At 50.0% G+C, this 14705-nt stretch overlaps 1 protein-coding gene across 1 annotated transcript in view; it reads right to left on the reverse strand.

The window, feature by feature from the left end:
• Ttc39c (tetratricopeptide repeat domain 39C) overlaps nt 1-14705 on the reverse strand; it is an 85801-nt gene that overhangs the window by 498 nt on the left and 70598 nt on the right. Inside the window, exons 7-13 of the mRNA XM_052155556.1 lie at nt 14655-14705; nt 10560-10667; nt 6914-7023; nt 5485-5608; nt 3675-3772; nt 1540-1644; nt 514-552 (exon numbers count right to left, since the gene is read on the reverse strand). The exon at nt 14655-14705 is cut by the window's right edge and continues 43 nt beyond it. Coding sequence (XP_052011516.1) covers nt 514-552; nt 1540-1644; nt 3675-3772; nt 5485-5608; nt 6914-7023; nt 10560-10667; nt 14655-14705 — 635 coding nt within the window. The remainder of the gene's footprint in view (nt 1-513; nt 553-1539; nt 1645-3674; nt 3773-5484; nt 5609-6913; nt 7024-10559; nt 10668-14654) is intronic.

Here is a 14705-nt window from a genome sequence, read left to right on the forward strand (position 1 = left end):
AGTCTCCTCCCGACACTCCGGAAGGGTGTTTAAAACTGTAATCCTACCTCTTAAGAGGATGAGGTAGGATTACAAACTCTCTTTGGAAAAGTTCCCTCATATTATTCTTGAAATACTAGTCTTAAATTGAGCTTAAAGCAAGCTACTGTTGGAAAAATTCTTTAAAACCATAGGAGGGACTGGAGGGAGGGCTTGGCACTTAGAAACACTGGTTTCTCTTCAGAGGACCTAGGATTGATTCCCAGCGCCCGCAAAGCACTTACAGCCAGCCTTAGTGCCAGCCCCAGCAGCTGACCCACCCGTCTGGCCTTTGAGGGTGCCAGGCATGTATGTGGTGCACATCCTGGAGGTGCCATTTCAAAACCATGTATTCACTAACTTGCTTAGCCACCGCCTCTCTCCAGAATTATAAACACACGGAACTACACGAGCAACTGTTCCCGACTTCAGCCCCAGGTGTACAGTGAGTAGGGTGAGGACAGCCATGAGAAAGCAGTGAGTTGCAGGTTTTACCTTTGCCTGAAGGAGTAGAGTTCTGCCTCTTCCTACAGTCTGTGAACATAAGAACAACACACCGCATCTTACCAGCAATGTCCGTATGTCTGTCAGTGGAGGACACACAACCCGAGGAATAACCATCCCCTTATGATTAACACTGTAAAGCTTCAAGTTCCAATCCAAAGGTATTCTCTAGTCACATTTCTTAGAGAATTTGAGTTGTTTTCAGGCCCTATTGAAACCTGATTATAACTAAAAAAATTCCCCTGTGCACGTACGTGCGTGCATGCACACGCGCGTACACGCACATGCGCTCACGCACACACGCTCACGCATTTGAAGAGATTCTTTGTATAGCGTGTCGAGGTTAGAGGATACCTTGGGGTGTCCTCAGGTGTCTGCCATCCATTGTTTGAGAGAGTTTCTCTCGGTGGCCTTTGACTTGGACACCAGACAGAGCTCCCGGGAGCCTCTGGGACCCACCTCCCCTCTTGGCACCGCAGTTACAGATGGTGCTGCCACATATGGTGTTTCCATGACTCTAGGGATTCCAACTCAGGTCCTCCCATTTGGGAGACAAGTTGCCCAAGACCTGCCATCTCCCCAGCACCATAAATATATACAGGAGCTGTCGAATTACACGTGTGGTATTGTAATAATTTTAAAGGAACCACATCCTCACTACAAGTCTCATTAAATCAGCAAGCTACGTTTGTTTTGTGCCATGTGTAGACTAGGAAGTAGGTCTGGTTCCCCGGCACACACAGCGCTCCTCTCAACCCACAACACCCCAGCTCGCCATTCTGAAAAGACAATAATTTTCCCCTACAAAGGAAGCTTTGTATGGAAAGTCGCATCTGCAGTTAAGATTTCATTGTGGTCACCGTTGCTTCTTTAAAAAGAAGTGTCAGCGTCCTGGAGTCACCCGGGAGACTGAGACAAGCGGAAGGACCAAGAGACTCTGTCTAGGTGAAAGGCATTTTGTGCTGCCCTGCGTACAACCCACCGCTGAAGGCTACCAAATGCGTGAAGAGCTCTTACCTCTGCTCTGTCTAGCAGGAGACAGCCAAGCTCGTAGCATGCATACGGCTGGACATATGAATTATTCTGACGACATAGCTCATCTTTAGCAGCTCGCTGGAAGAACTGAGAGTCACAGGACGTTACTTGGAAGAGTTCATCTCCTACTTGGTGTGAGGCTCATCACAGCCCTCAGGAGGACTTCTCTTTTTCTAGATCAAATCTCTTTTCTACTGATCTTTATTCCTTCCCACTTGTAAATGTTTCCTTGTGCTAAGTTCATAAGGCCATCACCATGCAAGTGCACGGTGTACTTTGAGCACATCCCCATCCCCCAGCCCTTCCACTTCCTCCCATTAGTTCCCAAGGATTCCCCAACCTCAGATAACTTCATTTCTGTGACACATCATCTAAACACAAATGAACTAGGACCCAAGGACAAGAGCAAACCTGATGCCCGGCTGAGACTGACTAAATCCTTTCCAGGTGTCTCTCCCAGGTGCACCCCTGCCTGTGAACTCAAATTCCTGCCTGTCTCTGCATTCCCACCTGCACTTAGAAGCTTTCCACAGCTGCCTGAAGAAACTCTATCTGCTAGACAAGTAGGAACATCCCCTTTTAAAGATGTAAAACATTCAACAGGCTAAAGTCCACCTCTTAACGCACATCTTCCCACTACCCAAGTATACAATCTACAACTGTAGAGAATCTTATTGAGGTGCCATGCCACCTGGTAGGAACTTGATATTGACCAATGTAAAGTTGCTCTCCCAGCCTTTGAGCAGAACTCCTGTGTCAGGCATAATCCCCTCCACCTAGGGAGGAGTGCTCAGATCAAGGTGAAGCCCATTGTTCTTCAAGGACCTGCAGTTTCCTGAGAAACACTCGACACCTGTGGAGCAACTGAACCAGTTCTGCTGAGAAGCTTCCAGCCCTTTCCCCCTGCCTATAAATATTGGGAGTTCTTCATTAAACTTTGAGACCTTGAATAGCAGGTGTTATTATCTTGGTCTCCATCTCTTTTTGCTGCCTTCCTATACATCCCCAGCTTCCCTTCCAGGTAACCCATTCCATGTAACTGTGGGCAGTTACAACAGTTACTTAGAGTTATGTAACAACTAAGATAATTCACAAAGATTAATTTCAAATTCAACATGACTATATTAATAGTCTATGATTCAGAGACCAAGTCTCCTATATTATACACGAAACTATTTCAAAAGGAAGGCAATGTAATATCACCTATTTTAGGGTTTTGTTTGGTAGCTTGGTTTTCTAACTTGCTGGCCTGCAGGTAAACATCTAACATGAGTCAAGCCCTCAGTCCAATTCCTAGCACCAAAGCAACAGTGAACAAAACCTTAGTTAACAACAACAAAACCCCAAAACAAACAAAAAAGGAAACCAGGCAACAAACCAACCAACCAACCAACCAACCAACCAACACCCCTCCCTCCACTGTAGTGAGAACACCTGATGCTCCCTTCCACATCCACTGGCTGCCTGGGTATCCGCTCGCCTCACTGCTGCCTGGGTATCCGCTAGCCTCACTGCTGCCTGGGTATCCGCTAGCCTCACTAGCCCCACAGGCCCACTGCCTGGTCCCAGCTCCGCACTAGTGAGGAGGGACTGGGTCATCCATCAGGGTGCTCTGTGGATGGATCCATCAGTTGATGAATTCACAGCCCAGCTGGTCTTCAGGGGGTGGAGCCACTGATAGGAAGCCATGGCTGGGGCTCATCTGTGGAGGGAATATCCTGTCCCTAGTTTATTCTCTGCTTCCTGAGGGAACTCTGCCATGTCTTCCCCTCCATCACTCAGCACCTTATCACAGCCTGAAACTGAGCCAGACAAAAAACAAAACAAAACAAGCCCCTCCCTTCGAAGGTGCTCTCCCACAAAGTGGCTCTCTCCAGCTGACAGCCCTTGATGAAGAGCAGTCCTCACAGAAAGGAGCCCTCTGAGACTCCAGAGTTACACTGGAAACATCACACGAACCACCACGTCCTCCCAGCGCTTGGAAAATGTCATTCACTATGTAAGGTGCACGGATCTGATCCCGGGGAGGGAGCCTCCCCCACTGCCCTCTTCTCTCTCACAGACTCAGGTGCCCGGACTTGGTTTGTTTTCCCATAGAGCCATGGCAACATGCTTACCTGAACGGCATCTTGTGAGTTTCCTAGACATTTGTGTATGGCACCAAGGAGCAAATGCTTCAATCCAGCGACAGATGACTCGTCCACTTCGTGGCAAGCTTGAAGAGAAGGGAAGACGCCACTGAGAACTCAGTGCCGCCAAGGTCAGCAGCTGTTTCTCTTTGATTCATACTTCTGCCCCCAAATCCAGACCCTGTCCCTTGCTCATCTGCTAGTGACTCGCCTTAATCAAAGCAAGGCGAAAGTACCAACCTTTCTCTGTGTTCACATGGGTGTGGGTGCACGCGCACGTGTATGAGGGTGTATGTGCGTGTGTGCATGTGTGTGTGTGTGCGCGCACACGTGTATGAGGGTGTGCGTGCGTGCTTACGTGTGTGCTGGTGTATTGTGTGGAGGCCAGAGAATATCTTTAGCGTCATTCTGCAGACACTGCTTTCCTTGTTCTCTAAGACAGGGTCTCCGAGTCCTGGCACTGGCATGTTTCCGCATGCACCACTACAGCTTTTCTTTTTTTCTGAAAGTGAAACTCCGTCCTCGTGTCTGCACAGCAAGCACTCCTGTGATTGAGTCATGTCCTCAGCGAAAACTGTCAACCCTTAAAGAACCCCTGACCCTACCTCTCACTGGGAGAAGGAAGCTAATCTGAAAGAGCAGACTTCCAACTACATGATGTTCTGGAAAAGACAAAATGGTGTGGACAGGAAAGTGCCAGTAGTTACCAGCGTTCAAGAGAGGAGGACGAGGGAGGTGGGGGGGGGTGCTGAGGGCGGTGATGGGACTCTCCTGTGTGGTACCATGTGGGAGAGCCTGTGCCATCAGACGCCGCTCAAACACCAGGATGCGCAGGAGAGCCCACACTCCACGCACAGAGGCTCTGGTGGCTGTACTGTATAATGATACTTCATCTAGGCCAACAAATGCATCCCAGTGTTACTGGATGTGTAAGGGGGGCAGAGGGTGTGAAGGAGGGGGGGATGTGCGTATGTGCGCGCGCGCACAAACACACACACACACACACACACACACACGTGTATACAGGGGTGTTCTAGACTTGACCAATTCTGATGTGAACATCACACCCTTTCAAAATTTCTATTACTATAAAGCCTGCATTACACCAGCTACAGAGCCATGCAACAGACACTTTGGTTGTGTGGTTATAGACTGTGTCACACCAGGCACTGAGGAAGACTCAAAACAGCACAACTGACCAGTAAGAGTACAGATGATTGTCGTTCCTTTGCTTTAAAGAAATAAACAAAAGTTGACTTGGGAAGAGAAGTCATTTAGTTAAAGGGCGAGAGCCCAATGCTTGATCCCAGAACCCACATTAGAGAGGTGAGACAGGGTGGCAGATACTGGAAATCCCAGCTCCTGGGGATGAAGACAGGCTTGACAGCCACACCCCACACCCTCCGACTTGCTAGAACTGGCCCCATTTTCCTGCTTTTGTCTTTTGAGAGGGGTCTCATGTTCTTGAAGTCTATGCCAGTGAGTCCTACTCGTTGCTGAGGGCACACCCTCTGCCACGGCATGACAGATGTGTGCTCTCTAAGGCGGCTAGCATGAGAACTGGGGTAAGCTGCCCTGGTGGGTTGACAGATGTGTGTTCTGTAAGGCGGCTGGCATGGGGACTAGGGTAAGATGCCCTGGTGGGTTGACAGATGTGTGTTCTGTAAGGTGGCTGGCATGGGGACTAAGGTAAGATGCCCTGGTGGGTTGACAGATGTGTGTTCTGTAAGGTGGCTGGCATGGCGACTGGGGGAAGCTGCCCTGGTGGGTTGCTGTCTGACTGCCCGGGCGCGCTTACCTTGACTCATCCTCTGCAGGTTGGGGAAGGAACAGTTGGGGAGGGCTTTCCACAAGTAGAGCACTTCAATGGAGGCCAGCACGCACAGTGCCCTGCTTGGGGCTTGCTTCCGAAATCGCTCCGCCTGCAAGGGGTTATCGGAGTATTAGACCCTGATCTTCAAAAGCACACCCTGATAACAAACTGCACTTTGGAGCCACATCACGGTGCGAGTCAATGTGAACAGCTCTCCCTTACAAAGCCTCTCCACATTACTAGTAGTCTGCAGTTTTGTTAAATGTATTTATGGTTATATCTCATATCTATTACTCAGTCAGGTCTTGGGTGTCTGGGTTCTGAGAATGGGCAGCTGAAAACAGTGTACTCCGGCTCAAAGCTGTGAAGCTCCCTCGCACGCTGGAAGGCTGCCTCACACACTTCCACCGTGTCGCGTGGACTGTCATCTGCTTACCCCGGGGCTCTCGGCTGCACTCTATATTATAGTTTTATTTCTGCATTCATCTATTTTTTTGGTACAGGAAAATCAAACTCAGGGCCTTTCATATGCTGGGCAAATGTTCCAGGATTGAGCCACATTCCCAGCTTTGTAATCTATTATTTTAAAGATTTATTTTACTTTTGATTTTGTGAGTGCGTGCCTGTGTGTGTGTGTGTGTGTGTGTGTGTGTGTGTGCGCGCACGCGCGCACTTGGTAGACATGAAGGTTCCTGTTGCAGCCAGAAGATGGTGCTATACTCTCTGGAGCTGGAGATTCAGGCCATTGGCCGGGTGGACAGGTGCTGGGAACCAGGAGTGTACCTACCCTAAGAGCCAAGCTGTCTCTGCAGCCTCTATCATCTATTTTATGTTGGAATAAATTTAATTATTTATCTAATAAAAGCTAGTTAAACTTTTAAAATCTTTTGGAGTAAAAGAAGTTCTATAAAACAAAACATGAAGGAAAAACAAAGCTATGAGAAGGGAGACCATCACTCGAGGTCACTCAGGTTCACTTGAGGTCACTTGGCCGTATCTTAGCATCAGAAATAGGCAACAAAACCGGGATACTCCCTGACAGTTCTGAGATTTCTATTGATAAATGCAACACCATTTTTGGTCTTTATTAAGTCAGAATGTGACGTTGTTGCCTTCATGGGAAGCAAGGCCATCTGCCTCTCATGGCTTCTGCCAACTTCTTCTAAAGTGATCTGCACTTGAGACAGACACTTCCTCCTTCCAGGAGGGCCCATTATCTGTCAGGGTCCAGGGTGTCTCATTAAAACACAAAAGCAGCCCTGCTGTAGCTATGTGCAGCCCTTTGCTCAGAGCAGAGGCAGGGCCACAGGAGGAGACACCAGGCAGGACTCGAAGCTTATCCAGGGAGGTGTGAGTCCTACCTGTCCATCATACGCCCGCTCTGAGCATGGCTGGCAGGCTCTGACATATGTACCTTTTTCACGGAGAACTGTTCGATCTGGTTGTTTTTCCTTTTGAACAGCTTCTGGACTTCTTTAAAAACGAGCTGGGCCCCATCCACGTCACCAGTGGCCCCCTGACAAACTGCAAGACATCAGAATTGCATTTCCATAGTTTCCAGGGAAAGGACACACACAAGTTATGTCCACAAGATGGCAGCATCCAGCCGATCCCACGGTGGCCCACTCTGTCCTCTCCCTGCCCCACCCCAGCCTGCTGCCCCTGGGTAAGGATGTCCCCTCTCAGCTAACTTCTCAGTGCATGCACGCCTGCTGCTGCCATGCCTCCCTCCATGATGACCTCCGAAGCTGCAGGCCAGCCCCTTAGTTTAAAGCTTTCCTTCATAAGAGCTGCCATGATCATGGTGTCTCTTCATAGCAACAGAACAGTGACCAAGACAAGCTGACGAGGACCACACCCCAAACTACTCAGCACCAGCACCAGCATTCCTCTTAGAGCAGGGTTGGAGACTGTGGTTTTGAGGTTTCAAAAGCTCACCCGTGTGTGTGTGTGTGTGTGTGTGTGTGTGTGTGTAAACAGGAGGGACTTGGTACTTAAGAATGGGGCCCAGGCAGAACTTAGCATATCTGTTCTTCCACTAAGACTCAGTTACACCATCCCTAAGTCACACGCTTTTCTGGCAACATAATCCTTACATAATGTCAACATTTCTGAGACACTGCAATAAGAGGAGGATAAGACCCAGCAATTCTGTTTTCAGGGCAGGAGCCCAGGCTATGTCTGCACACCAATGTTCTCACACTCATATGCATGTCCCCTGGGGGACAATGAGGCAGGCACAGGCCATGCGACGGCTAGAGCTATACTCAACAACCTAAGAAATAAAGTTGATGCTGGGACAGGCCACCGCATGGGGATAGGCCACCGCATGGGGACAGGCCACTGCATGGGGACAGGCCACCGCATGGGGACAGGCCACCGCATGGCCCAGCCTTGGGCTCATATGAGGCGTACACAGCGCGGCTGACTCTGGGGACAGATGCAGAGCAGGGGTGGAGGGGCGGGCAATGGTAGTGTTTAGACGTCTAGTGGGGAACTTCTGGAAGTTCTGGGATGCACTGTGGTGGCGTGCGGGCGGTGCAGCTGCGGCACAGTGAGAACTGCTGAGAGCGGCAGGGTTGGTGCCGCGTGTGCCATCACTAGGGAACGGTGGAGGAAGAAGAGGCGGGGTGCTCAGTTTCCTTCACAGCCAACTCAAACACAACACTGCAAGGCACCTCCCTCACCAAGCACTCCTCTCCTCATGTGTGTGTGTGTGTGTGTGTGTGTGTGCGTGCGTGCACTCATACACACACACACCTAACCCCTCCACTGGTTCCTGGAGAGACAGAAATGAGGACCGTACTCTCACACAACTACAACTAGTGCGGTCAGACATTTCCAAATATCTGGGAAGTAAGTGTTTGGTCATATAGCGATCTCGCATGCTCGTTTCTTGTATGCCCAAGAAAACCGACACCACAAAACAGCTGCCTGCACTGCCTGCAAGACCCAGCAACACCTCCTGACCACTGGCCTCCTTGTATCCATCCTTCCAGGCCATACAGTCGGGGACCACTTCTCAAAGTGTTAGGCATGCTGGTATCTATCAGTAAGCAGCTTTTATTTTTATCAAGATGCTGGAAAATTGTGTAAGTGTGAGACACAACATACCAACCCACATATCAGAAATAATAAGCATCACACAGAGGCCTGGGAGGTTGCATAAGCACACAGACTCGAGCATGCGCACTGACTGCTCTCTGATATGATTCCGCGGGATCTTTCAGAGGCCTGGGACACAGCCTGGCTGATGTGGATCCTGTCTTAGATCCACTATGGGAACAGAGCTGGATCGGGACAATGTCCCACTAAAGCCAAACATTCAAAGGAGTCCGGGGTGTTTATAACGTCTGCGGTACTCAGTGGGGCCTGAGTGTCGTTCACGGGAAGACACAGCGAGCCCTGGGTTTGATTCCCAGCACTAAGACAAGCGAGTACTCAGGTTTCTCCCTGAGTTGCCTCCCCAAAGCAAACCTGAAGACCTTTACAGGTCGCTCGAAGGCAGGGGACCACAGTCCCACATCCTGTCTTTTCTGTTCTGCACCTCTATAATCTGTAATTGTAATTATAGTCTATAATTATAACCTATAAATGTTCTCAAAAACCTCAGAGACATTTTGTGGCTCACAGAGACAACAGCTTTGTCCACCAGGTGGCAGCACAACACTATGTCATCTAAGAGCTTTCCAAAGCAAAAGCTCCCCCTACACCCGCCTCCCCCCCCACGGTTTCTGGTGCAGCTTAGGGGTACCCTGGGCTCTGGTAAGATGAACTCTCCTATGACTTGGTAAAATGGGGTTGGAGCAAATCCTGCGGACTCTGAGCACAGCATAAACTAAAAACTCTCACGTAAAGAAAAAGACAAGTCTAATTCTGGAGAACACTTAAAAATTCTAATAAAAACACCAGAGGCCTGGAGAGACGCCTCAGAGGTTAAGAGTACTGGCTACTGCTCTTCCTCAGGTCCGGTTTCAATTCCCAGAAACCACATATGGCTCACCACTACCTGTAGGAGAGTATGAGTCCCTCTTCTGGTGTACATAGATACAGCACTCGCCCAAGTAAAGAAAATCAATCAAAAAAAAAAAAAAAAAAAAGTTAAAAACACCACAAAGAAAAAGAAAGCAGGTAGAGGTGCAGAGACTGTGGGAGTGAAACAGCCTCAGGGGAGCATCCCTCAGAACCAAACAGGCCCAGACTGGAGACTGGTTAAGGCCCTAGATTTTGTGGCATCTAGCTGGGCCTCTGGGCATTTCTGCCTCATTTACTTGGTTATAGCAAAAAAACAGGATTTGCCCCCCCCCCCCCCCCCCCGCAGGTGGAGACACGCCCACTTAGGCGTTATCCCAGTAGTGGAGGTTGGCCTTGGCTGAGGGACCACCCCTAGGAAGGCGGGGCCACCTGAAGATAATGTGCTTTTCTTCTCCAGAATCCTCACCACACTCATGTGGTTCCTACTAACAGTCAAGAAGTAAGGCTCAGCGGGTCTCAACTCAAACAGGCATTAACTGCCCCCTTTTCCTCCTGGGTCAGTTTCTGTCGGATGCTGGACAGAGGCTAGGTAACTTTTTAAACTCGGGCACTTTGGGCCTCCTAACTGTATTCTGAAGCTCCCTTGTCTGTGAGTGGCGCCTGCTTCCCTGAGTCCCACCTTTGTGTCAGCATCTCTCAAGCAGCGGCCTCTTCTCTTCCTCCTCCACCCTCCTCCTGGGCAGCTGCAGAACTCACTCCAGCTAGCAGAACTCCGGCTAGTCCACTCTTGGGATTTCTTCTGACTCGATTCTTAAGGCCTTTTACTAACAACAGTAAGAACTCCGGGAAGGGATTTGGACTTTCCCAGCATCCTATGCAGGCTTAACAGGGTCTCCCCAAGATCTCCTCCTCTAAATTCTCTCATCATCTGGGGAGAGAGGAACCTGCCCTGCACACCCTGACAGTTCAGTAAACACTGATGAGGGGAGGAGCCGAAAAGTGGGGTCTCTGCCTCCTCCTCCTCTTCCATCCCCACCGGCCAGGATGTGGGGCTCACTGGCCACACAGAGAGGACAGTCACTCACCTGCAGTCAGATATGCGTAGTAGCACTGGGACCACCTGGACTCGTTCTTCAGCCTCTCGAAGGAATCAAATGCATCCTTGAAGTTGAGTTCAATCATGCTGCACCAGCCTACAAAAAGAGCACATTCAGTGTGCTACGCCGGGACTCTGAGCTTGCTTCATCACTCTAAAGCCAATGCACAAGACATGCTGTGGTGACCAGCTTAGACCAACAGCGTAGGGCAGTGAGCTCAGTACACCTGCCCTAGGGGACTGAGCTCAGTACACCTGCCCTAGGGGACTGAACTCAGTACACCTGCCCTAAGGGACTGAACTCAGTACACCTGCCCTAAGGGACTGAGCTCAGTACACCTGCCCTAGGGGACTGAACTCAGTACACCTGCCCTAAGGGACTGAACTCAGTACACCTGCCCTAAGGGACTGAACTCAGTACACCTGCCCTAGGGGACTGAACTCAGTACACCTGCCCTAGGGGACTGAACTCAGTACACCTGCCCTAAGGGACTGAACTCAGTACACCTGCCCTAAGGGACTGAACTCAGTACACCTGCCCTAAGGGACTGAACTCAGTACACCTGCCCTAAGGGACTGAACTCAGTACACCTGCCCTAAGGGACTGAACTCAGTACACCTGCCCTAAGGGACTGAACTCAGTACACCTGCCCTAAGGGACTGAACTCAGTACACCTGCCCTAAGGGACTGAGCTCAGTACACCAGCTCTGAGGCTGTGGGCACTTTTGAAGGAATTACTGTTCCCTTAAATACTTTCAGTGTTGACTCAAAGACAACCCATGGAGGACAATGAAAGGAAGATGTGACTTCAGGAGAGACGCTCCAGCTCACTTCCTGACCCTGTAAGAGCAGTGTAAGTGAAGCAGGGGCAGGAGGGGCAGGAGGGCAGTGTAGTCACAACTTGGTCTGACACTTGCACCAACCACTGAACAGCACTCACGGGAATGAGGAAACAGCATGGTGTGCTCTCTACCCTGCCAGTCTGAGGACAGACAGACCCATCCCTCCACCCAACCAGCCTGTATCCTGTAGGCAGCAGAGGTTTATTCCCAGTTACTCGAGCCCCAGTGTGCGCATGCCGGCCTGTACTGGTCCTCACTCCAGCCTTGCACAAGAGGTCTGTGGTGTCCTAGTATTAGAAAGGGGAAATCAACAGGCTAATGACTCCCTCAAGCCCACAGTGGGAGGAACTGTGGGTGGGGTCCGTCACTCTTTCTTCCATATAATATTGCCTCTATAAAAAGAAACTTATGAGCAAGGCTTGGAATCTCAGAACCTTTGAGGCTGAGACAGGATTGCAGGGCCAGAAACCAGAACAAACAGGCAGACAACAAGCACCACTCCACCACAAGGACAAAGGAACATTATCAGGCATGCCCCTAAGAAGTTGGGTCACCTCAGACTTGTCATTTGAACTAATGGAAGTGGGGAATATGCCCTCCAGGGAAAAGACGGTCTGATTCTACAAGACACAGGCTTGACACGTTTTAGGCTGAGAGTGTGGGGTAACGGGCTCACTGTGTAAGACACATCAGTGAAAGACTTGAATTCAATTGAAAACAGGCAGACGGTAACTGCTAAGCAAGGCAGACGCTGGGTCACCTCGCCAGAGCGTCTGCCCTCCTCAATTGTGAACACACTTAACTCCTTAACTCCTGAGTCTGCATGTTTTCTTCAATCATTGAATCATAGGCCCGTGGGTTCCTAGTTCGTTCTGACCACTCACCTTGAAGAGGCAGAGTAGAAAACACTGTCCAACCTAGGCTTTGACATTCTAGTCCTTTGAAACTTTGATCAACAGCATAGCCACCACACAGACCTCCAGCAGAGTTTAGAATATACAGAAACGCATCTCTCTGTCGGGCTACATGCCATCTTCTCACTGAACCATAACAGGTTCACCCACAGACCCGTGGCCTGCTGGGTAATTCCCAGTGTTTTCCCTTGTGCTTTCCTTACAGATGTGTGTCTGCAGGTGAGGCGGGCGGCAAAGGAGCTAGGGACTGTCTGCCAGGTGTCACCCGCTCTGCTTCTCTTCCTGTCCTCTGCGGAATGCTGTGAACACAACTCTCATTGGTTCCCACCAATCCATCATCTTTTCTCCCTTGTCTACCGTCCATTCCTCACCTGTGACATATCGGGCCAAAACCCAGGATTTTGTTTAAAAAGTATTTCAGGTCCAAAGTTGTATTTGTTCTTCTCAGCAAATGAAGGGGCGGTTACATAAAGGATTCTGAAATCTCTAACATGCCAAGGCCAGAGCTGGGTGCAGGCAGCAGACGAAGCTCTCAGTAACAGCCTGGGAGAGGGAAGGGATCCTAGGCAGACATGCTCTCTGTGTCCATGTCCCCGTAAGACACACAGCTGACCGCGGAGGGCCTTTCACTTGTCAACAACCTGGTCCCACCTGGATGTGACCTGCTGACTCTGCAAACGGAGGCACTGGCCTTAGTTTGCCTTCTGTTCCTGGGATATAACAGTGACTCAAAACAGCTTGGTTAAAATTATGTAAGGATTATGTTGCCAGAAAAGCATGTGACTTAGGGATGGTGTAACCGAGTCTTACTGGAAGAACAGATATGTTAAGTTCTGCCTGGGCCCCATTCTTAAGTACCAAGTCCCTCCTGTTTTCACACACACACACACACACACACACACACAAACACGCGCGCGCGCACACCCACACCCACACCTGGGTGAGCTTTTGAAACCTCAAAACGACAGTCTCCAACCCTGCTCTAAGAGGAATGTCTGGAAGGCTGGAAGGCTGGAGCCTGTTCTTCAGGGCCTGTGCACCGATGCTGAGTGCTAGGTGTGGTTCACATGTAACATCTCTCAATGTGGGAGGAAAGGGTTTGTTTAGCTTATAAGTGCCAATCATAGTCAATCACTGAGGGTAACCAGGGCAGGGCCCTGTAGACAGGAACTGGAATAGAGGCCATGGAGGAGCACTCTTACTGGCTTTCCCACAGTGGGCCAGACCTACCTACATCAATCATTAACTGACAAAATGCCCCCACAGACTTGCCTCCAAGCCTGTTTGATGAAGGCATCTACTGATGTTCCTTCTTCCTGGCTCAACAGGGTGGCTTGAATCAAGTTGATCAAAAAAAAAATCTAAGTAGAACACACAGTCCTTCCTTCCATTGGCCATCAGTGGCTCAGAAGGTTTCAAAACCTACCTCAGGCCCAGAAACCGACAGCTAGAAGATCTAGGCTCCGGCCTCCTCTTCGGCACTACCTTTCAAGAGCCTTGAGCTTTGAATTTTAACACGTACTAGAGTGATCTACCCCGCACTGTCTACTGTCCCCAAATCAGAAATGGCGGCAAGGGAAAGTGAGCGCCAGGGAGACAAGCCTTAGTGCGTGTGCTAGAGCGACCGGATCCCCAGTGCACAGATGAGTGTCTTCCCACGAGGAGAAGACAGCAGTGGAGAAGATGCCATGTGTAGTGGATGCCACGTGTAGTGGATGCCACGTGTAGTGGACGCCATGTGTAGTGGATGCCACGTGTAGTGGACTGCCGATGCTGCTTGTATTCTGATGCTAATATCGGGCTTGAGACTGGTTGCCCACAGAGAGCTAAGTGACCCTGGGGGTTTAGGTTTCCTGGGCTTGGGGTCAGAGGAGGACCACGAGGGGGGGGGGGAGAATGCTCAGCAGGAGGAAGGAGAAACTGCCATGGGCGAGGTGACCAATCGGAGTTAAGAGCAGCCCAGATGAAACGTAGCAAGTAGTAAGTAATAAGGCGGGGTTACCGACAGGAAAGTGGATTCTCATAGCATGGCGGTGGGCAGACGCCCCTGTAAATATACAGGCTGCGTGTGTCTCTTATCTGGGCCCTAAAGGGTTGAAGGCAGGGTAGAAACTCCAGGTCAGAATTAAAAATTTCAACAATACCGCTTGAGCACAATCTGGGCCAAGTACTGATTTCACACAGACAGACACGCAGGATTCTATACTGACCGATTTCACACACACAGACACGCAGGATTCTATACTGACTGATTTCACACACACAGACACACAGGATTCTCATACTGACCGATTTCATACAGACAGACACCAGGATTCTATACTGACCGATTTCATACAGACAGACGTGCTGGATCTCCCTCTGGTCCACGGCCAGCT

The sequence above is a fragment of the Apodemus sylvaticus genome, chromosome 13 (assembly GCF_947179515.1).
Source record: "Apodemus sylvaticus chromosome 13, mApoSyl1.1, whole genome shotgun sequence".
Lineage (NCBI taxonomy): Eukaryota > Metazoa > Chordata > Mammalia > Rodentia > Muridae > Apodemus > Apodemus sylvaticus.